This window comes from Lagopus leucura, unplaced genomic scaffold, assembly GCF_019238085.1.
Source record: "Lagopus leucura isolate 7727_CA_CO unplaced genomic scaffold, USGS_WTPT01 Super-Scaffold_100159, whole genome shotgun sequence".
NCBI classification, from domain to species: domain Eukaryota; kingdom Metazoa; phylum Chordata; class Aves; order Galliformes; family Phasianidae; genus Lagopus; species Lagopus leucura.
In genome coordinates, this window is record NW_024962335.1 from 11,125,785 (window position 1) to 11,148,689 (window position 22,905).

Consider the following 22,905-nt stretch of genomic DNA (forward strand, 5'->3'; position numbering starts at 1 on the left):
TTGTTCTTTAATGGCAGAATACCCAAAACTCCACTAAGGAACACGTGCTGATTTCCCTTGAAGATAAAATCACGTTCCCCAGACTGCAGTGTGTGTCAGCAACAGTAGTGCGCGTGTGCCTTTAGTAGAAGATTGGAAAGCTTGTTTTGTCCAGATTTCTGTGAATCTCATCTCTTCTGTCTTTGGATGCAGTGTCTGCTTCTTTCTTTTTAAGAATATTGTATGAGTTCTTCTGGGCTTCTCAAGAACATTTAGAGTTGTTATTTTCGTCAGATGACTTTGATCAGATTTATTTTTTGGTTATCATTAAAAGTGTTTACTGGGGGGAAAAAGACCACAAGACAACAACAAATAAACTCACAAATGATTAAAGGTTTGAATTTTGAGTTTTACTAGGCGGTTTCCAATGTCTAGATGGGCAACAATGCACAGATTCGGACTCCTTAGAGCTTCCTTTTGTACTCCTCTGTCTTCCTTGGAGTAGCTTGTCATGGTAAAATAGTCCTTCCTGGAAACCTAAATATTTGATTGAGGGCTATAAGTCATAAAAACTGACTCTGTTTCAAAGTTAAATTTTCTTCTGGGTGCTTTGCCACCAGAACAGTTCCTTCTGCTTCAGTTACCCTTCTCTTTCATGGAAATAATGGGCTGTGTTGAAGTTATTGGAAGACTGTTGAGTCCTAACAGCAGAAATATAAGCAAAGGTAATAAATTGATAGAGGATGTTATAATTCTGAATGTATTGTGCCCTGTGATTGTCTTGTATGTGAAGTGCCTTGCTAAGTTTGCATCAGGCAGATCCTGAGCTAGTCAGTAAGATGGCAGAAATGACTTTGTATTCAAGATAATAAAATAATGTCTGTTCAGAACCTACTTTTAACAGTGCCTCTTACAAATGCTTTTCTGTTTTTAATTGACACTTGTTCATGCTTTGCTGTTCTGCTTTTTGAAGTTGATCACACTGGCACTGGTTCTTACATATGTCAGTAGTTTAAGTGTTTGCTCATTCATCCCAAGATGAGAATTTTATAATGAGATTATGAAGTCTTTGAGCCCTGTCTTTTAGGGCACAGAAAGTCACTAAGACAAAAAATTGAAATAAAATTTGCTAAGTGATAAAGACTTAACGCTTGCTTTACCTTTTTAGGCTCAGTAAATGCTGATAGTCTTGTGATGGTTGATATTTTTGTTGTTTGTTTTTCAAATCATGGTTTTTGAGTTCCTTTTCATCAGTGTTACAAAAATGTTTTTGCATATCTGTATACACACAGATATGTGTGTGTGTTATGACATGGGGACTGAAACTGCATAAGTAGAAGTCAGGCGACTCCTTTTTAATGGCGTGCCCCTCTCAAGTAACAGTCTGTGGATGTAAATGTTACGCTGTCTTCTGCAGGTTTTACAAGACAGGCAAGAATGTGTTTTTTCTATTTTCGTGAGTCTGTGTCTGAGTTGTAGTGGTTGAAGTGATAATGTAGTGACATTTAAAGCAAATACCTTCAGTAAGGTTAAAAGTAATCAAGTCCTGAACACTTACAGTAGTAACTGGCAGCTTGCCTTTGACAGCCCCAGCAGGTCAGTGCTTCTGCAGTGACCTTTGCTTGTTTTATTACATTGATTGTCCTTTCCTGTTGAGAGGTAAATGTCACAAGTATTTTATGTGACCTTGCAAATTGCGGTTGAGAAATTTCTTTCTACTGGGTGAACTTTATCTGCTTTTGTGTGTGTTTGTTGAGGTAGGTTGCTTTTTGCGTTTTGTTTTTAAAGTCCTCAAAATATGCTGTTGGTGCAGTCCTACAGTTAAGTGCATGGTTAGGCTCATGAGTTCCTTGCGCTCAGCCCTTCAGGAGTCGTGCTGGCTGGGACCTTGGTTTAGCAACATGCTTTGAGACGTCTTATCTTTAAGCTCATTAGGGTGGAGTCCTGTTCCAGATAAAGACACCTAAATTTAGTTTCCATCTGGGGAGCTCAGTGTCCAAGATCTATTTCACATGCCACTGGGTGCCCCTCTGAAGGTGGGCTCAATGCATCTTGTCTCATTGCACTGTATGCTCAGATCATTTTACTGTGGAAGAGCAGTTGGGTTAGTCCTCACATCTGCAAATAGGTGTGTTTAAGTACCTGCATTTAGGTGTCTTCGTCTGGAGCTGGTATCTTTGTCAGTAGTTCCATAGGCTTGGTGGAAGTATTCCGTGTTTAAAACTCAGTTGTGCTGATGTGATTATTTCATGTTCTGCTAGAGGTTATCAGCAGATCAGTTTAGGTCTGATTTGATCACGTGAACTGCTTTAACCTTTGCAGATGAAATTAGGCTTGCACAAGCCACCTCGATTCCTAGTCTTCAACCTAGAGGTGATGAATTTCTGTATGCTCTGTTGAGACAGTAAGCGATCAATCAAATCAGTCTCTTTAGACATATTCTTAATTAGTTTGACCAGTGCTTAAAGAACAACTTATTTTACCACGTTCCATTTTAATGAGTGTAATTTATGTAGAAGAAGGGTTGGGTTGTTCATTTTTTATCATTGCTCTTCAGTATGGTTATCTGACTTTAGCACTTTATAGCCTGATTATAAATTAACATTAAAGAAACAGATATCTCACTTAAAAGTGAGGCATTGTTGCCAGCTTTATCTTTCAGGGAAAATCTATTCTAAGATACTGAAGCCTTCAGAAGTAGGTAAAATTAAAGAGGGGAACATTTTTTCTTGACACTCTTGGTAAAGGGAGAGGTGTGGTACCTCCAGAACACAACGTTTCCTCTCAGATCAGAATTTCACAAACAAATTCTCTTGCTGAACATGAGCTGTTTTGGTGGGGCTACCTTTTTAACTAGAAAGAATTCTCTACAGAAATGCTGTTCAGAGTATCACCTCTCAGAACACATCAAAGATGCGTGCTGGTTTTAGGAACTTTGATAGTGTGTGATACTCTGTCACGCCTCTCAACATCAGTCCTTTGTGTTTTAAGTCGGTTTGGCTTCTATATGCTTTTACTGCAGACCTTACTGTGTGCATCCAGTAATCTAAACTTTGATGTCAGAAGAATATATAGTAGTTGTAAAAGCATGAAGATGAGAAGCTTCTTGTAGATTGCTCAAGACCTGAAAACAAAACCTTAGGTTCATGGTTTCAAGAACAGCACCACGTCTGATGGTTTAGTCTGTTCAGCTACTGATGTCAGCTTCTTTGAGTGCACACTTATTTTTCATAAAAGCTCTTCAGCTTCTGTGTTGCTTATATTCTGGACACTTCTTCCTTGCCTGTATATAATGAAGCAGGGCAGTGATCTTTCTGTACCTGATTTGATTGACACGGTACCAAGCATCAACAGGAAGCAAACGTTTTTCTGTGTTAATACAGTTCTATCCATTTTCATGGATGGGATGACAAAAATAATTACTGACTCATTTCAGTATGAGGTTTATGAGGATTAAAAATGAGTTATCTACACCTCAGCTCTAGGAAATCAAGCATCTTTAATTGCCTGTTTACAGTGAACGAAAGAAGAAAAAAGTGTTATGGCAAAGGTTAGCAAGTTGTAGCAAATCACTTTTTTCTTAAATAGAGCTCTGCAGCAGGAGAAGATCTGCATGTGGTTGCGAAACTGTTTTCTGGACTAAATCTTCAGCAGTAACCTTCCTTTGTGATAAAGATTCTCAGGATAGGAATTTTTCTGAAGTTAATGTTCAGTAAAAATGTAGTAGCTGCAGAAAGCCCTGATGGTACGTATGGCTTCTCATATTCAATAAACGAGTTATATCTTGCCTGAGGACTTAATTTTCCCCCCCCTTTCATTGCTTTGCTCGTCAAGATTCCTCTGTAAATCACTTTAAGTAGCATAAGTCTGTCTAAAACTTCACTGCTGATGTGATGATTTTATGTGCATGCTATTTAAGCCTTCAGCAGTAGTTTGAAACCTGAACATCCCTTATAGCCACCTTCTGTTTCAAATATGATTGATCTTGAATGGTTGGCTGTCTTTGCCTTAATTTTGGTCTTGAATGACTGTTCTTTGCCTTTGGGGTAAGGCACAACTTGGCATCAGATTGCAACGTGGACGTGTGGAACATGAAAATAATATCTTGATGTATCTTCTGGCCTTCTTCACCTCCTGTTCATCTATTTTGCAGATGGTCTTATGAGCCAAACTGTGTGAGCTTCTCTGTGGTTAGCAAGATCCTCAGCAGTTCCAATCCAGTGTAGACTTTTGACAGTAATGAATCATCCCTGATATGAACCAACTTTGCCTAACTTTGCTTAGCATATACCAGAAGTGTATATTTTAACCTGACCTTATGTGTAACATGTAAATTGGCTAAACTTTTAAACTTATGTCTATGTTTCTGAGCTTGGTTTTACTAACAGTTTTTAAGATAAACATTCAGTAGTAATAGTTGTTTAAGTATTTTCAAAGCAGTAGCCAGAGCTACTACAGGCTGCACTACAGAGCTGTTCTAACAATGGTAGAATTTCTTCATCAGCAAAGCCAACAAAAAGGAATCCAGTTTCACTTGTATGTGCTTGTTGTTCCTCTCTGTTCCGCCCCCTGAGCATTTAGAAGGCTCTGTCTGTTAAGCCCCATGAGCATTTAGAAGGCTGTGCTCAAAGCTGAAGAGAAGGAAGCAGTTCAACACAGTTTCTTCTCATTGTGATGCTAACAAAAGAAAATGCTACATCACCTCCCTCCCACAGCCCCCTGAAGATTGCAGCTAATTTTATTGATGCTACTCAGGAGTTTGTGAAATGACATCTTGGTACTGTAAGAGATCCTAGCTACTCAGGTCCCCTATTATGCTTCCCCCCGTGTTTTGGCAACACCTCTGTTTGTGTGGCTGCCTGACATGTTGGACAAAGGTACTCTGCTGAAAAATTACCTCAATTTTTTGCTTGCTAAGGTGTTTTTTCTCAGTTGATACTCCAATGTGCTGATACAGGGGGAGGCACAGGGTGGTGGTGAAGGGAGGGCAGAATTGTTTTTCAGTGGTAGTGATGGTTCAAAATAATTTCCAGGTTACACGATGGAGTAAGAAGGAAACAGATTTAATCAAAATTCTTCTTGCTGTACAGTGTGCGAATTTCAATTTTAAGCCAGTATTTGTTATACCAAATAAAATTGAGTGCTCTTCTTGGTGATATTCTACATTAGATTAAAGATTAGTGATATAATAAATGAATTTGCTTTAGTTCATGCTTCCTTCCTGTCCTATTGTAGACCAGTTTTAGATTATGAATAAAATATCTATACTTTTTCTTCTGTGATTCACAAGGACAGTGTGGCACTCAGCTTATCTCTACTCATCAGCAAAATGTTTTGGAGAGATTTTTTTTTTTTTGGCTACATGTGATCTGAGAACATTTTTAAGTAGCACTTAACAGTGATGCTGTGGTTGCAGTTATTCCAGATAATGATCATAGCCAGAACATTTATATTGTGAACTGTGTGGAAAGATCAGATCAAGCACTTGACCATTTAATTGCTAATTATTTGTAGGAATCTTGGTTCTCTTGTTTTAGTTCAAGACAGAATGTTCTACTTCAGTGACTTTTCTTGCACTTTCAGTAGAAATAACTTATGCAGATCAGTAACGTTACTCTGTCACATGAACAGCCATCACAGAATAAGCTGTCTACTCTTTATATTTTTTGTCATCATTAATGCATCTTTAATAGAAATCTGGGTTTGTCTTTAAAGCTTTATTAAGTTAAACGTATCTCCATAAGGGAGATGATTTGCTTCAGCATGATTTCCTTTAACAGTCAAACATTATAACTTTATTCTTGCATATACTGCTTGTTATACTACTTTCCCTATGTCTCTTTTCAGAGAATGGACCTTGGAGAATGTCTGAAGGTGCATGACCTGGCATTAAGGGCAGACTATGAAATAGCATCCAAAGATCAAGATTTCTTCTTTGAACTTGATGTATGTATTTTGTCACAATGGTGGAGAGAAAGTGTAACTTGCATGCGCTGGGGGAGATAAACTGAGCAGCAAACAGTCAGATTTGGTGCACAAGGAGGGAAAACTTTTGGAAAATAATTTTTTAAATATTTGTTTACATGGCTCATCATGATCATGTGCAAGCACTTGAATTTCTAGGCATCTCAAGGTAGGATTGTTAATAACCTTACAAAAACAGATAAGTATGAACCTGCATGCTGTCTTAGCAGTAACAATCATTGAGCCAATGCTATGCAGTGTATAATTTGAAGAAAGGCTTATATTCTTCTTGGGGGAGGAAAAAATCATTTTGTACTGGGAGTAACAAATGATATGCTGTGTCTGAGTACATTGTCTGAGTAATACAGTTATGAACTCCCAGCTAGGAAGTTGGCCTTGAGCACAGATAAAAGGTTTGGGTTTGTTGTTGCTGGGGGTGGATGATGTTAATATACCTCACAGCTTAAAACCCTGGTGGAACAATGTATTAGTGTTGCATGCATTAGTAAGGTGAAGTGAATATATCTGTCCTTTCAGAAGTTTTAATGCATGTTATAAATGCTGGCTGCTTCTTAGCGAATAAGAGTTGAGACAGAATCCCTTCCAAGTTTCTGCGAGTACTTGTACATTTTGACAATGTGTAGACAGCTTTTTGAAATGTTAGTGTGATTACACACCTTAAGCTGTTATGTTATTGTTTTAGAAGTTTCCCCAAGAAAGCCTTTTAAAAGTTAACCTTAAGCCAGGGATTTGTTGAAGGTAATGAAGTACTAGTGTTCTTTACAGTGTTAATTAGTATTCTGTTGGTGTTTTAGGCGATGGACCACCTGCAGTCATTTATTGCAGACTGTGACAGGAGAACAGAAGTTGCTAAGAAGAGATTAGCAGAAACCCAAGAAGAGATCAGTGCTGAAGTTGCAGCTAAAGTAAGCATGTAAAAGCGTGTAATTGCTGAAGTTATTTTGGAGGTCTGTTGTTTTAAAAGAAACCAACTTCAGACTACTCAGACTAGAATTCATGCTGATGAATCTATAAACAAAACACTTCATGTGGTCTTCTTCTAACCTTCTAACAGAAAAAAAGTTCTGTCATTTTTCTGCAAATTTATGTGTGCCACGAGGGGTGGTTGTAGAAATAGTAATTTTGCAAGTTGCATTGGCAACAGTGTGAATTACTTGAAATTTCTGAACAAGATCCTGTTCCAGAGCTGCTTTGGTTTCTAAGCCCTTTTCTGTGTGTTGATGTGAGACAGTTGTTTCCCTGTTATTTGGAGAACTCCTCTGCATGCTTCCTTTTAATTTTATCCTGTGAATTTTGCATATAAGAATAGCTCAGTATTGGCTCACGTTATTTTCCATAACTAAGACTGTTTCCTTTGTTGAGCCTTTCTTCCTCTTTCAAGGCTGAACGAGTTCATGAATTGAATGAAGAAATTGGGAAGCTACTGGCCAAAGTAGAACAGCTAGGAGCTGATGGAAATGTGGAAGAATCTCAAAAAGTAATGGACGAAGTGGAGAAGGCCCGGGTAAAGAAGAGAGAAGCTGAAGTGAGTTGATTATATAAGGCTTGTGGGATGGAGAGGACAAAATTAAATTAGTAACTGTAGTGCAAGATGTCTTAGCTACAGTTGCTTCCTTAGCTTTATATAAAACCAAGGGATTTGCTTTGTGTATAGGAGAAGTTAAATACACTAAACATTAAAATACACTCCTGTGCTACTAGAGTTACAGTTATTTCCTTTGGTGATGCATTTAGCTGTACTGGCTGCTACATCTCTTGTGTCTGTGTTTGTGGGACTTAATCATCTTGTTGGATCTCACAGCTCTGTGGTAGCCCCACTGTTGATTGTGATGTGCTGGGGTGTGACTTGCATGGGAGACCTTTCAGACCCTTCTAAGCTTGTCTTCATTGAAAGATGGCTAATGGCTTCTGTATCAGGCAATTCTAAGCAGTCATTGTTGTAATGTTGAGATGCAAACATCACTGGGAGCTGTTCCATATCATGTCTCACCAAGGTACTTAAATTTGGAGAAAGAAACATCTATGGTTGTTTAATGGTACCAGAGGGGTTGCTGGTAGTCTCACCAGTCCGTGATCTCAGTGTTTGTAGGTAAATGTTGCAAGGATAACATAATGTTTAATTTGTGTCTAAAATGTGCGTAGATTTGTTTTTAAATTGGGTTCAGGATAAGTATACGTAATGCTTCATAGTATGGTAAAATCTAGTAACTATAGTGTTAAGATGTATTCATTGTGCTGTCTAGGATGATAACTTCTCTTTATATGTAGTATGATCTGAAATAAAGGCAGTAATCACTCTACTTTGTTTAATTTGCAAAACCAGTTGCTGATATCCCCATTGTAATATACCTGTCTTCAAAGTGAGGAACCTGCAGTGTGTCTTAGTAAGACAGTTAATTCACACCGTGAATCAGCGTCTGCTGATTGGCTTTGAGTTATGCTATCAAAAGATATAATATAATATACCTGTTTGAAAAATTACATTTCTATGAATTGAAAAGAAAAAGGTAACTTTTTTTTTTTTCTAGGAAGTGTACAGGAATTCTATGCCTGCCTCTAGCTTTCAACAGCAGAAGCTACGGGTTTGTGAAGTGTGTTCAGCTTATCTTGGTCTTCATGACAATGACCGACGTCTTGCTGACCACTTTGGAGGAAAACTACACTTAGGATTTATTGAAATAAGAGAGAAGCTTGAGGAACTCAGGGTAAATCATTCCTCTGTTTTGTTTTTGCTCTTAATTACTTGTCAGACAATCTTAATGGAATCTCTGGGTGTGTGAATTCTTTCATGTCACCTTAAGATATTTCATTGGTCTGTGAACACCGAGCGCAGTTGTTAAGCACCAAACATGCTTATTAAATAGCAGTTATCTACATAATTTGTTAAGATGGCCTCTTTCGCACTGGGTAGATTAAAATGTGCTCAAAGAATGCATCCTGGGAATGGAGAGTGCAGTTCCACTTGTAAACTTGAGAACTGTATTCTGAAGCATGTTTAGTAGTCATAGAAGATAGGCAAATGAACTTTTCATTTAGCCAGTTAATTAGATCAATGTGTAATAATGAGGCTCTTAAAAGTACAAGAACATATAGCAAATTTAAGGCAGTGGTGTTTCATTCCATTAGGAATAAAATAGAGCTGTTGTTGATAGCTTTGCTTAGTGTTGGTACCAGTGAAAAAGATGGACCTAAAGAGGAAATTAATTCATAGCAATAATTTTGAAAAGATCTGCCGAAGTGTTTGAAGCACCGACAGTGTGATGAAAGACCACAAACTCATTTTATTTTATCCAGTCATATAGATGAGATATTTTTTTTAAGTGATTTGGAAGCTTTTAAGCTTGACTTGACAATAGTTGAAGTGAGTTGAGACAACTTAAGGCTGTAGATAGCTGAATCAAAGTAGAAGAAAATGTATGTCTTGAAGTGGGACTAACTTAAAGTAATTGTTATGGGGAGGCTGCATGTTCTCCATAGCTTTCAGTTTTGAAATCCAGTTGGAATATTTTGCTAAACAAATCTACCTTGGACCATTGAAATTGTATATTTGAAGAAGGACTTACTGGAATTATATTCTAGACTTTTGGTATTCAAGAGTATGGACTTGGATGCTTACACTATTTATGATCTTAATATGTTAATTATGGAGTTTAGGGCTCATTTAAGCATGTTACTGTAGAAATTACTGAAGATGACTGCTAAATGAATCAAAACCCTAAAAGCAGAGACGTTACTGCTGAATTTGAGTAACGTAGCTTGGGTTGTTTTGAATATTCCAGCTGTCTTGCATGGATACTGTAACTTAACCTTTGGAAAGCCCAACTCTTTCCCTTGACTATATTGGCAATGTAGGCTCCAAAATAAATTGCTGTAATTCAGACCTTAGCTACCTAGAGGAGATCATGTGTGTTTCCTTTCATCTCTCTGTGAAACTGTGCAAAGATTCACTTGAACATGAAACCTTGCTTGTAGTTAAATTGCTGATATTTTGCAAGGCAATATAAAAATGATTTGACATAAAGGGGCTCATTAACTGATTATTACCACATTTGGAGAAAAATATGCATGGATAATTATTTCACATTCCCAAAGCATCAATAAAATAATCTTTTGAAATACTTCACTAACAAAAAAAGAAAACAATAATTATCCCCTCCTTCCTCAGAGCTCTCCTCAGAGATCTAATCAAGATGCTGCTGGGGCAATTCCACATCTCAGAAGAAGGTCTTTACAAAGAGTTGAATTTCTTGCATCATGTCCAGAAGGTGGCGAGACTTGGGTTTGGCCAGATCTCCAGTTGTGAGTTCCACATCTGAGGGCCCTCTACTGAGCGTGCCTTGTCCCCAGTAGTAGTGAGTTCAACCTGGGGGCTATTAGCTGAAACATCCTTTCTAATTACATGTATAATGTTCACAACTCAAACAGCTAGCCTCAAAACTAGATATCAGCCCAACCAAATCCTTTTAAGACCAAGAGTTTCTTTATTTCACAGCATAGCTGATGGAGTTAATAACATTCTTAACTCCTCCTGTTCCGATTACCTTTTGCCTTTCCCCAGTGGCCAAAATAGGGTAGGATTGGCATGAAAGCTCTCACATTAAGGCATGACTTTCTGTTCTGAATTCCCTTCATGAAAAACTTAGGTTTAAGTTTACGTCTTTCAGGTCTTGGTGTAACACCCATCTGTTTATAGCAGCTCTTCTGCAATAACCTGTGTTTCCTGAAAAAGATAAAATATACTGAGGAAGAGAGAGGGACTAATACTCAAAAGTGAATATTCATGAGGGAAGGAACTGAATATTAACTGTAGAGATTGCTTCTGTAGTTTTTTACCTTCATTTGAAAAATATTGAAATGTAACTTAATCAGTGTATTCTGTTACTTCTAGAGGATTGTGGCTGATAAACAAGAGAAACGAAATCAGGAGCGCCTGAAACGCAGAGAGGAGAGGGAAAGGGAAGAAAGGGAGAAACTAAGGAGGTAAGGATCTATTTCACCTGCATATACGTAACGGCCTATTTAAGTTAAATGGAAAAACTATGATGATGTTCATGAACATTTGTTTTATAAAATATGCAGAATTGTGTTAATTTCCCTTCAACACTTAGAGTAATTGGAACTGAATATAGCACTTGATTCTTAAAACCTGAATTATTTTCATAGAAAACCTTTTCTTTAAAAAAAGAAATGCAAATACTAGTAGTTTTTCCTACATGTTTGAACAAATGCACATGAAATGAGGTATATTGACATCTGATGTATGATGCATAGATGTTAATTTTTTTCTTACTGAAAGTATTTGAATGTATGACTAAGGAAAATAATTCCCTATTTTTCTATGAAATGATTGCTTTCATGCTTTGTGGGGATAGGATTGAATGGCATCTCAACTGCAGTTCTCTTTACATACTGGCTTCCAAGGCCAATAGTGGAAATGTTTAATAATGTCAATATTCCCTTATTTCTTGTCATGCTGTTTAACTGTAATCTTTTGTTATTGAAGTGGGGGACGGGGATGAATTAAAAAGTGGAGTAGTATCCATGTCCCCACTCCCTCAAAAAAACAAACAAACAAAAAAAAACAGCCACAACCACCACCTACAACAAAAAAATCCAACACAGTTGTTGAGGGGTTACGTATTTTCTAATAAATGTTATGAAGCTGTATTTGAAATGTTTTATGTGAGGTTAACATGCAAGTAAAATGAAGACCACAATAGCTCTGATAGTTTGACTTCAGATTACTAATCTGTACTTTATATTTTATATTAGGATTATGAAAGTAAAATTAATTTACCATTTTCCATTTGTTTCAGGTCCAGATCCCACAGCAAGCATACCAAAAGGTACTTAAGTCTGCAGGCAAAGAATGCCATCAGTAATGCAAGCCTTTCACAAGCTGAAATTTTCTACTTTTTGTCTAGCCTTATTAAGACCTCTTTCTTTACAGACAGAACATCCTATTGCACAGCCATCTCTGTGTGCTTATACAGTGTTTGCCATTGTGCTCCTTAATTATTTATCCACATATATCTATTTTCTGGCTATTACAATGCTACAAACTGTTGTATCCCTGGTAACACTTGGAACACAGAGTATTACTTCCTTCAAAACAGACGCTTGTGTTCAGTACCTTTTAACTCACACCTGGAGTGGTAGTTCTCTTCTTAACCTGCAGTTGAAAGTCACCATTGAAGTGTTGTTGCAGGGTGATCTAGAGGAAAAAAATCATTAATTTGTATAGTGTTCAGAATCTTCCAGATTTGTTGTAGTTACGGGGAAGCTTTGTTCTCAAAGCACTATAATAGCCAGCTTCTGGCCAGATAATCCCCATCACTTCATCACAGACTTCTAAAACTTGGCCTGGTAAACACAAGATTTTAGACATCTTTTTTTCCTTTCTGTTGTCTCAATTGACTATGCTGTAACTACATGCGTAGTCACAAACGCTGTGAGACTGTTCGGAGTCATACAGCACTTCTGATGTTGCTCTTCCCTCCTTGTTTGCCTGTGGTGAGACGATGCAGTAGCTCTGAACAGTGCAGACTGTTCTCTATACGGCTTTCTTTTCACGTGGATTGTGAGATATCCAAGGGACACTGACAGTGCAGCATCCCGAGTGCTTTCTGTTTCTAGGTCTAGGTCCCGAGATCGTCGCAGACATCGCTCTCGCTCAGCCTCCAGGGAACGGAAAAGAAGAACTCGCTCTAAATCCCGCGAGAAGCGCCATCGCCACAGGTCTCGCTCCAACAGCCGCAGCCGGAGTCGCAGCCATCATAGAAGCAGGCACAGCTCCAGGGAGAGGAGCCGAGAGCGCAGCTCCAAAAAGAGGTCAGTGTTGATCTGAACGGCTTTTCCTGCATGCATAATCAGATTTGATTTTTTTTTTTTTTTGCACTAAATTAAGTTTACCTTCAGCACTGAGTAATTTAAACTTGTTTTGAGGCTGTCACAGACTTCAGTTATGCTCTTCACATATCCATGATTTAACATGTAGTAGTGGTTTTTCCTCTTTTTCTGTAGTAGGCTTATGTATTACTTCTGTTGTGGAGGAGTGATACAGGATATTGTTGTTAAATTGAGGATCTTGATAGTTTCCTGCAGCATAGCAAGTGAAATGATTGATCTCCATTTGAACTTCAGGATATGAGCAGTCGTCTTAACTTACCTCTTGGGTTCTTGCTCCCAGGGGTGGAATGCGTCTGTTGTGTGCTCTCCCAAATAAAGACAAGTTTAGATATATCTGAAAATGAATTTCTTGCATGAGATCTGAAGATAGCACTTTGCACGCAAAGTGCTTTGATCCCTTTCTTAAGGATTACTGTAAAGAGCAGTCTGCAGCTGCTGCCTTTGTGTGACTCAGTTGCTGTCTGCTCCTGGGGGTTCCTGGCTTATTTTAGATGAGTGAGGTAAAGCATAATTTAGAAAGGAGTTGGAATTGCAAAGCGAGGCTTCTGGTAGAGAAGTCTGCTCATAACCTGGATTCCATTCTTGTAAAGGTCAGTGACTGAGGCAGAGATTTGAGAGCAATATAGAGAGTAGGGTGCTGAGTCTTAAAACAGTGACAGACTGTCAGCATACGAAAAGAGAAAAGGTCCAGTTTGAAGTGTCAAAACACTTGGGTTTTAGAGTTCAAATGATTTTAGTTTCATCACCAAGGATGATAAAACTACTGAGCGGTTTTTGAATGTGTTCACACGTGCTCTTTGCCTTAAAGATGAGCTTTCTTCCTGGGTTAGATGATTCTAGTCACACTGCTCTGCTAAGAGCATGGAAAGCAGAGTTGGGTCAAGTTTTCTGTTTCCTTCTTTTTGTGGCAGGTGAATAAAACCTGAGTGTCCAGCACTCTAGCTGATACTGTCAGTAGTGTCTGGTATTTAAAATTCTTCAGGGTGTTCTGTGGTGTCCTGAAGTCAGCATTTCAGAATCAGCAGTTTCTACGTTGATGTTAGCTTGTCATCAGTTATCCTCTAGAGCATGTCTTTTCAAGGCATTCACAATGACAGATTACCAGATTTCAAACTTGTAGTTTTTCAGTCTTGAAATAGAAATTTTCATTTGAATCAACATGTTTGTTCACTCAGATGAACCAGTGCATAAAGTACACTAAAATTGCCTTTGGTACTTCAGCCATGAAGTCTAGCCTTGCAAGACTGAATTTCAGAGAAAACTGATTGTTCTAAGATTCTCATCATAGTTGTTCAAACTTTTAATTTGATGAGCACAAGCAAATGATGTGTTATTTCTCTGCCTGCAGGCAGAGGATATGTAAGAACAAGAAAATAGCATGGAAATGTTCAACTGTTGGTGTTATCTGTGTAACACAAAACCTATCAGCTGCCAGAGATGAATTGTAAGAACACAAAGTAATTTGAAGATGAAGTCATTGTCGTCTTGCACGATACTATCAAAGGTTAAGTTCTTCAAGCTATGTTTTATATGAGTGAGGAAAAAGACTAGATTTCATGGCACAGGATTTCAACTTTATGAACCTCAGTACAGGAAATACTTTCCTTGGTGCCAGTTTCTGCCCAAAATGAATAAGACTGATCTGTGTTGGAAAAATCTTTGGCACAAATAAGGGTTTTGGACTATAGCTAACTTGAGGGAAAAATGTTTTGCCATCATGTGTCTTAATTCTCTAATGCCAAACAGCATTTTTGCCCTTGAAGTATGCAAGTTGTGATTTCAAGAGACTAATGAATCCATATAGCTGCAGACTTGCTTCTCTGGAATCAGGACATCTATTGACCTTTCAACTAGACTAGATGCCTCCTTCTTAGAAATACTCTTCAAGCAATTAGATCTACTTCTTGTATGAATGTGGGAGAATTCTTCCTATTGAATACAATGCAACTATTGATTCTGGAATCCAAAATAAACCTGAACTTGAAGGCTCAAACACATCGAGCTTCATGTTTTCTAAGAGCTCTTTTTCTAGTCAGAGGGAACTGCTCTTTGTCAAATCACCTTGTTTATAATTTTGTGAGGAATTTCTTAAAGTCCAGATATAAAGTATCTCTATTCACATTTACCTTCCTTTAATCTCAAAACATCCAATCATCCAAGGGATTCTGGCAAAAAATACTCTGGAGAAGATACACTGCAGCATGTTAATAGTTTCAGGAAGGAGTCCTAGCCTTTTGTTTTTGGATGGCATATGCACATGAAATCAGGTCTGAGGAATGTGATGCTTTTTGAAGCCTTTTCCAGAAGAGCAGAGTGACATCAGAAACGTTGGAGAACTGCTCAAATCTGCAGCGGTGGCAGCACATGATACCATCAACTTTAAAGCCATTGAGGAAAGTGTGGAGTTGTAATTTCTCTGTGGGAGGAGTGGCATTTTACACTAGCATAAAGTCTTCTGTGTGATTTTTTGGGGGGGGCTTGGCTGGAGTGTAGTAAAAATACTCAGTAGCATCGTCAGAGTTTTTGCAAACTACTGAGTCCTGTTGGTAAAGCTATTTTTTGTCTTGTTCTTTGGATGCTTTTGGATTTTTTCTTCTTCTTGGGAATGCTGGGGAAGGGCTTTTTACAAGAGTATGTAGTAACAGGACAAGGGGAAATGGCTTAAACTGGAAAATGGTAGATTTGAACTAAATATTAGGAAGAAATTTCTCACTGTGAGGGTGGGGAGACACTGGAACAGGTTGCCCAGGGAAGTTACAGATGCCCTCTCCCTGGAGGCATTTAAGACCAGGCTGGATGGGACTTGGAGCAACCTGGTCTAGAGGGAGGTGTTCCTGCCTATGGCAGGGGGTTGGAACTAGATGATCTTAAAGGTCCCTTCCAACCCAAACCATTCTATGACCATATCTAGTATGGCTTCAACACGTAAGTGTGCTAGGCAGCTAAACTGCTTACTGGATAAACTCCTCATGCTTCCTCTGGAAGTCACACTCCCATTTTGATAGGTATAACACCACATACAAGTATGCTGGGATTAGCATTTGCTGCAACCATGATTTACTTCCTTTGGATTTTCGTGTCTGCTTTTCTTCTGAAAACATTTTCTGAAGAGCCTCTCACAAAAAATGATAAGCTGCCACCTCTTAGATGCTTCTTCATTCTAAAAGCAATGGGATGTTTGTGTGCTATTTGAGAAAATTCTACAAATGCAGAAATTCTTGAGATAAATGTTTTCTTTAATCTCTATCACCATTCACCCTACATATGTGGGTAGATTTAAATCACATAGTAGCTAGACTCATTTCAGGTTTATCATTGTAAGGAGCAGACTTCTGCATGGCAGGACGTGTCTGAAGTATCTGGTGCAGTAAAAATGCATCAAAAGATGGAAACCTGTTTGACAGTCACAGCAGCATGGCTGAGATAGTAGGAGCCCTGCACCTCCCCAGGTGCAGATTACAGACTTACCAAGAGCAGGTCTAAATACAGTGCTGTGTTTCCTCACTTTTGGCTGTAAGGTCCCACTAACTAGAATGGATAATCATTCCTCTCCCTAGAAGCAGACTGAGCATTTTGCTGTTTCATTACAAAGAAGCGCTAATGTTAGATGTTCTTATTCATACTCAATGATAAGACCAATCAGGAAGCAGGCCCAGGTGTGTGTGAACCGAGATGCCTGTGTCTGTGTGCTTGAGCTTGCCTGCAAGAGCTCATATGACAAAGGCTAATGTTCTTTGTGGGCACAGTGTGGTCAAATAAAGTATCTGAAATCATACAATTGGATTCCTTTTCTCCTGGTTTTAGGTGGCTGGATCAGATGTAAATCTTGTGATTCCCATTGCAGACTCATCTGACACACTTCTGTCTGAAGGTAGACAGTTAGGATATGATTAGTCTTGTTTCTTTGCTAGCTGGTGAAGAATTCTGGCTGATTAGCTCAGATTTCTGTACTGCAGGCATCTAAAGCTGGGTGAGAGAAATCCCGCTTGTAGCGTTTAGGAAAATATGTTTTTAAAATATCCTTCAGATCCTGGTGGACAAAAGAATATTATAGCCCTGTGCTTACTCTCCACATTGATGGGAGGTGCAGCCTTAGTTTTCTCATTTTCTGTCTTTTGAGGAAAGAGGAGGATGAGAGGAAAAAGGAGAGGGGGGAGAAATAAAGCAAACAACACAGACCTGTGCATTTAGTCAAATTTCTCACCCCTTACAAGTGTTGAAACCACAGCTGTCTTGCTTTCTTAGATCTGATACCAGACTGCCAAAGCTACTTAGGATTTTTGTCCAGGGCTTTTTACTTTTTTTTTTTTTTTTTGTCCTTGGAGTTTATGTAGGTGTTCACAAAAGCTGCCCTCAAACCAGTATTATGTATTTATAATTCATAGCTGGTGAATGTGACAGTAGATGCTACCTGTGTGTCTTGTGAAGGCAGGGGGAGTTTATTGTGAAATACCTACTTGATTGCTTGGGAAGTGATTGTTCCTGAGCAACTGAGGCAATACAATCTAACAGAGGTTCTAATTCTAAAGGCAATATCTTGTCCTTGGAAAAGATAGGAATGGTACCTTAGTTCTAAATCTTCTGGTAATAATATTGTTTGCTAAGGCAATTGTTGTGAGCTTTCATACTGTGACTTATTATTCTAGGTTAATCACTAGTTAGTCTGAGACAGTCGGTTTGGGAGCATTTGTGCTTCTGCAGAGTACTGTGCAAAATACTTGGGAACAGCAGTATTAACTACAATATTAACTTCTTATGTGATGCATAGTTTGGCTTCTTATTTCTCATGTACTTTGTGGTATGGGATTGCTGTCTGAACTTCACCATTTGCAAATACTACGTTTTGCAAAACACTGCACTGTCATGAAAGTAATCATTTTAGCTTGAAAACTGAAACAAAAGGTGATTTCTCAGTAAACTCATAAAAGAAAGTTTAGTGCAAAAGCAACTGCAAACTTCTGTTTTGGAAGCTTGGAAGTAGCAACAGTAACATGCTTGGTGTAGAGAGAGCACAGCTTACTGTCCAGTGTACTAGATACATTGACGAAGGAGTTAGTGACTAGCTTTATAGTGTGTAACTGAGATTGTTCTGTGAAAGTGTGAGTTTGATTTATTTATTTACAACTGCAGGGCATCTTGGAGTGAAAACATGTTTTTCGGTGATGGGTTTAGGTGCACCCTGCAAGGGAGGCCTGTACCTAATCAAGTGTCTTCAATACAGGCAGCTCATTTAATTTTAAGCTGTGTGGAACGTTTAACAGAACAGCTTTTTCTGGCTTCTATGTAAAGGTTTTGGAAATGCCTATGACTACAGCAAAAATATCTGTAGATAACACCATGCTGATGTTCTAAAATCACTCAAGGAATGATTCTTCTAGAAACAAACACCCAGCAGGTTGGAGCACAGGCTCCAGATGTGTTCTTTTCTTTGTCATGCAATAGCAGACAAATTCCAGAGTCAGTGCAAGTTAATTTCTCCTCTTTTAATTAAATTCTCATTTTTAAACACAGTAATTTTTTTAAAAATGTGTATCCTGGATGTGTGAGAGATGCTAGACAATCCTTCTCAAGCTAAAGGCAGTGTGACAAATTCTTGCACAATGTGCTAATACGAGACAGAGAGTGAGGGTTGAAAATGAAAGATGAAGCATGTTGACCCTCTGAACTCTGTAGTAAGTGTGTATGAAATTTTGTCTCTGTCAATATTTGTATTTTGAAATTGAAAGGAGGAGAGTGCAATGAACTCCGCTGTCATCTCATGCATTTCTGTTCATGCAGATCTAACTTTGTTCTGGAATAAGGAGCAAACTGTAAGATCAAAATGCTGTTTGGGATGTACGAAGTGGTGACTAACCAGAATTCTCAAATGTACTGCACTTCCAGGTCCTCCAAAGAGAGATCTTCCCGGGACAAAGAGCGTTCCAGAGATCGTGATAGAACATCGCGTGATAAAGATAGAAGCCCGAGAGAGAGATCGCCGCGGGATTTCAAAGACAGGAAACGTTCTTATGAAAGTGCTAATGGCCGATCAGAAGACCCAAGGAGCTCAGAGGAGCGTGAAGCAGGGGAGATATAACTGGCTGTATATTCACCCGATTTCTAGCTTCCTATGGAGTTGCATACTATGGTTTAGTTTACAGTTGTTCAAAGGGACGCCAGTGAGCAGTTTGAGATGCTGATCCAATAGGGTAGATGTACAGTATATAAAAGTGGTTAAAACTAAGTCAGAATTAAACCCCATTGATTTAACTATGCCTAAAGCTGGGTCCTGGACTTCCACCAAGTTGTAAAACTTTTCTGAAAGATTCCTCCTTATTCAGGACGACAGTTTTATGTACAAAGATGCAGATCTCAGTGTTTTTAATCTCCTTTCCAATACAAGTTAATGAACAAATTACGTTGTACTACTTGCCTTGGGTGCTTCTGAACCTTTATAAATTCTCCAATTCTGCTCCAGTCAAAACAGCAGCATTGAAAGGTTGTACTTGGGATTTTTTTTTGTTTGCTTTTTTTTGTAAGAGGGTGGGTGGATGGATATTAACTTTTATTCTGAAGTTATGTTCCCAGTGATATTTTTGTTGTTGTTGTTGTTTGGGAACCTAGGAATTGATTACAGTGGGAGCGTTTAGACAGGAATGTGTGCTGGAGAAAGCTGAAATGTCTTTTTACAGTGCCTATTTAGACTTGGAAATTGAACAGCTGTTGCATTACATCTTTTTTTATTTCTACTTAAATTTTGAAATCAAAGCCAGTCCCGTATCTGTACCATTTGATTGGTATGTGTTCAATATATTTGTTTTTTTCCATAAGGACTCTTTCTGCTTTTTCTTGTGGGGTGTAAATGGCACATCTTTAATTGTATTGAAACAAACAAAAAACAGCTACAAGCAGCGCAACAAACAAAACCTTAAGAACAAAAATAAAAAAAATAAAAAGGAAATCACACTGTCCAATAACTTAACGAGAATATATTGGTCTCTTAAGGTGATTCATGCTCTGGCAGAAGCAGTCTTTCTTTGTAGGATCCTGACTATTCTAAGATCATTAGAGGTAAAACCATGGAATTAAATTGATCGTGGCATAGCCACTAACTGCTTGATGACTTCATTTTCAAAAAGCAGCATTTATTGAGTCTGGGGCACAAGTCTTAGAGGAACAGCTGAGGGAACTGGGATTGTTTAGTCTGGAGAAGAGGAGGCTCAGAGGAAGCCTTACAGTTCTCTACAGTGACCTGAAAGGAGGTTGTGGTGAGGTGGGTTGGCCTTTTCTCCCACATGACTAGGAGTAGGACCAGAGGGGGTGGCCTCAGGTTGGCAGCAGAGAAGATTCAAGTTGGGTGTTAGGAAAAATGTCTCTGAAAGAATGGTCAGGCACTGGAATGGGCTGCCCAGGGAGGTGGTGGGGTCACCATCCCTGTTGGTGTTCAAGGAACATTTCAGTGTTGTACTGAGGGATGTGGGTTAGTGGGGAAATATTAGTGATGGGTGGATGGTAGAACTAGATGATCTTGAAGGTCTTTTCCAACCTTGGCTGATTCTATGATTCTGTGATTCAGGTACAAACTCTCTTTACCTCAAGGACTTGGCTGTGAATCAAATCAGTTACTCAGGTAGCTTCTACCTTCACTCAGAAGAAAGAAATTAGAATTTAGTATATCCTCCTTGAGGTGGCACCACTGAGGTACATAACAGCAGAAATGTTTGTTATGATATATTGGCATTTTTATCTGGTTCTAACGATATATGCCCTAATCAAAGGGCCTCTGGAGGCCAGCTAATCATAGCTGTATAATGCAGCTATAAATTCACTGTGTGCATTTCCTCCTCAGTATCTTTTTCACTGTGATCAGAACACATAGGTGATAATTGTCAAGCAGTAGATGACTGTGCAGCATTTTGGTGGCATCAAGCTAGAGCAGGGCCTTTACATCTCTGCGAGGACTTGTGTCCAACATGGTTCATACTCAACCACTGCATATTTGTGTCTTTTTAAGCTCCTGTGGAAGCAGTGTAATAACAATGGCTACCTACTTACCACGTCTTTACACTCACTTGAAATCTAAGTGTGAGTTTCCTTCCTAGGAATGTTTTGTGGCATCTGGTGTTGCCCAGCTGCATGGTAAATGTGAGTTACCAGTGTTCATCCCTCTGATGAACGCTTGCTAAAATCTGTTATCACACCATTATAATGGAGTTCTCACTGCTAGTGTGACAAAGGTGAAGTCATTTCTAAATGCATCTTGTATAGCAGAATTGCAGATGAGTGGATTGCCAACTCCTGCAATAACAACATTCCAGAAATACTGAGGACCTGTCTCCCCATGCAGGCCAGAGATGCTGTGCTTAGACAAGAAAGAAAAAAATCATACTGCTATTCAAAATACCACTCCTCTCTACCAAGTTCTGGATCATATGCCATCAGTTTTACAAATGCTTTTTGTTGTTGTTGTTAATTTTTTTTTTTAATTAAAGAAGAGTGTTTAGAGCTGAGCCTTCCATTATTTATAGGATCTCCTGGGGTGGGAAGCTTCACGATATCCAAGTGCCACACAAACATTAGGCAGATCAAAGGTAAATCACCACTTGTTCTGATTGGCGCGTGGAAACGTGCTTTCTCTTGGAAGTGAGGACTGAAGTGTGGTTTGGAATAGAACTGAGTTAAGGTGACTGATGGTTCCCTGTTCTGATGCAGTGGAACATCTGTCAGTGAGACTGCTTTGTTAACTGTGTCTGTGCAGATGATGGTTTTAAACCCTTCTGTGAGAACTGAGATCCCTTTGTATTCAGGAGGGAGAAGCCCTGAGCTTTTCATTATTTCTCTATTCTGCTGGACATTTGAGGGATGGTGTTGACTTACCGTAGTCTGGAAGATCAAAATGATTATGGAAGGGAACTGCTACATCATGTAATTGAGAGTTTTGACAGCAGTAGTGGTGTACTTTAGATAAAAAGGGAGGGGGGGGGGCTTCTTGTCTTTAAATATATCCTGGGTCCCATCTGTTTTGTACCAGTTCTGCCCCAGGGATATGGCAAGCTTTCAGTATTGCAGCAAGGTGCTTCCGCAGGGCAGGAAATGGCACCGTGTGTATTACTGCATGACTGGGAGGGTTCTGTAGTGGATGAAGTTGCAGTGAGCATAAAGCAAATGTAAGTGCAGAACGAGCCTTGGGCCAGAGGTGATGGCAGTGTGCAGCCCCAGGTGGGGCAGTGCAGCCTGTCTGTCCCACTGCTCCACCCCATGTTTCACAGGACACCTTCATTTACAGGCTGTTCTTAGTTCTGCAAGCAGGACAGGTTAGAGCTGCTCTGGAAGCAGTAGCTTATAAAAAGCATTTGTCGGACTTTCCATTGGTTTTGTATGGTTCTTTATTTTTGGTTTTGATCCTTTTTTTTCCCTACTTCTTGATTCATTTTTGCACTCCAGCCCACAAAAGCAGGAAACTATTGTGTGGGAGCTGGAAATACAGGGGAAGAGGGGAATGTGGGCATTCCCCATCCCTCCCTTGCTCTCCTCTTTCTCCTGTGTAGGCAGACAGGGAACATCAGTGGGCAGTTAGGAAGTTCTCCTGTGGCTTTGTCTCTGTGGACTCTCTGCCTCATGTTGCTGAGGTGACAGTGTTCCCCAGTGCCTTCCCCAGTTGTACTGGGAGAGGCATCAGCAGGGAGACTGACATGGGGATGGCAAGCACAGAATGTTCCTATTTCTGCTGTTTGTTGAGGAATCGAGTGGTTCAGTATAGAGTGCTGCTAGGCTCACTGCTATCCAACCATTGCTTGTTAGGTGCTGACCGTGTGCAGTCTGACTGCTGTAACTGTGCCATGGACAGGCTCAAATCCACTCTGCTGCACAGGCTGGAAGTGCTCTGGTGTGGCAGATCAGGTTACCCAAGCATCAGTAGTATCTGACAGCAAATTATCTCAGTATTAACTTTAGAAACATTAAGGAGAAAATCTCTGACATCCCCCTCTTCTAAGGCAGGATGTCGCCTGTATTGATTTGCCTGTGTTTCTTTCTATTCCCTGAGTTTCACCA

The 22,905-nt window shown here is 39.2% G+C and overlaps 1 protein-coding gene across 6 annotated transcripts in view; it reads left to right on the forward strand.

The window, feature by feature from the left end:
• The window catches only part of LOC122190008 (putative RNA-binding protein Luc7-like 2), a 30,353-nt gene extending 10,674 nt beyond the window's left edge, over window positions 1-19,679 (forward strand). For all 6 annotated transcript variants that reach the window (XM_042889626.1, XM_042889630.1, XM_042889629.1 and 3 more), the window contains 8 exons: window positions 5,827-5,925; window positions 6,759-6,869; window positions 7,346-7,489; window positions 8,493-8,669; window positions 10,853-10,944; window positions 11,781-11,810; window positions 12,601-12,795; window positions 18,757-19,679. In XM_042889626.1, coding sequence (XP_042745560.1) covers window positions 5,827-5,925; window positions 6,759-6,869; window positions 7,346-7,489; window positions 8,493-8,669; window positions 10,853-10,944; window positions 11,781-11,810; window positions 12,601-12,795; window positions 18,757-18,949 — 1,041 coding nt within the window. In that variant the 3' untranslated portion in view covers window positions 18,950-19,679. The remainder of the gene's footprint in view (window positions 1-5,826; window positions 5,926-6,758; window positions 6,870-7,345; window positions 7,490-8,492; window positions 8,670-10,852; window positions 10,945-11,780; window positions 11,811-12,600; window positions 12,796-18,756) is intronic.
• Window positions 19,680-22,905: the final 3,226 nt, after the last annotated feature.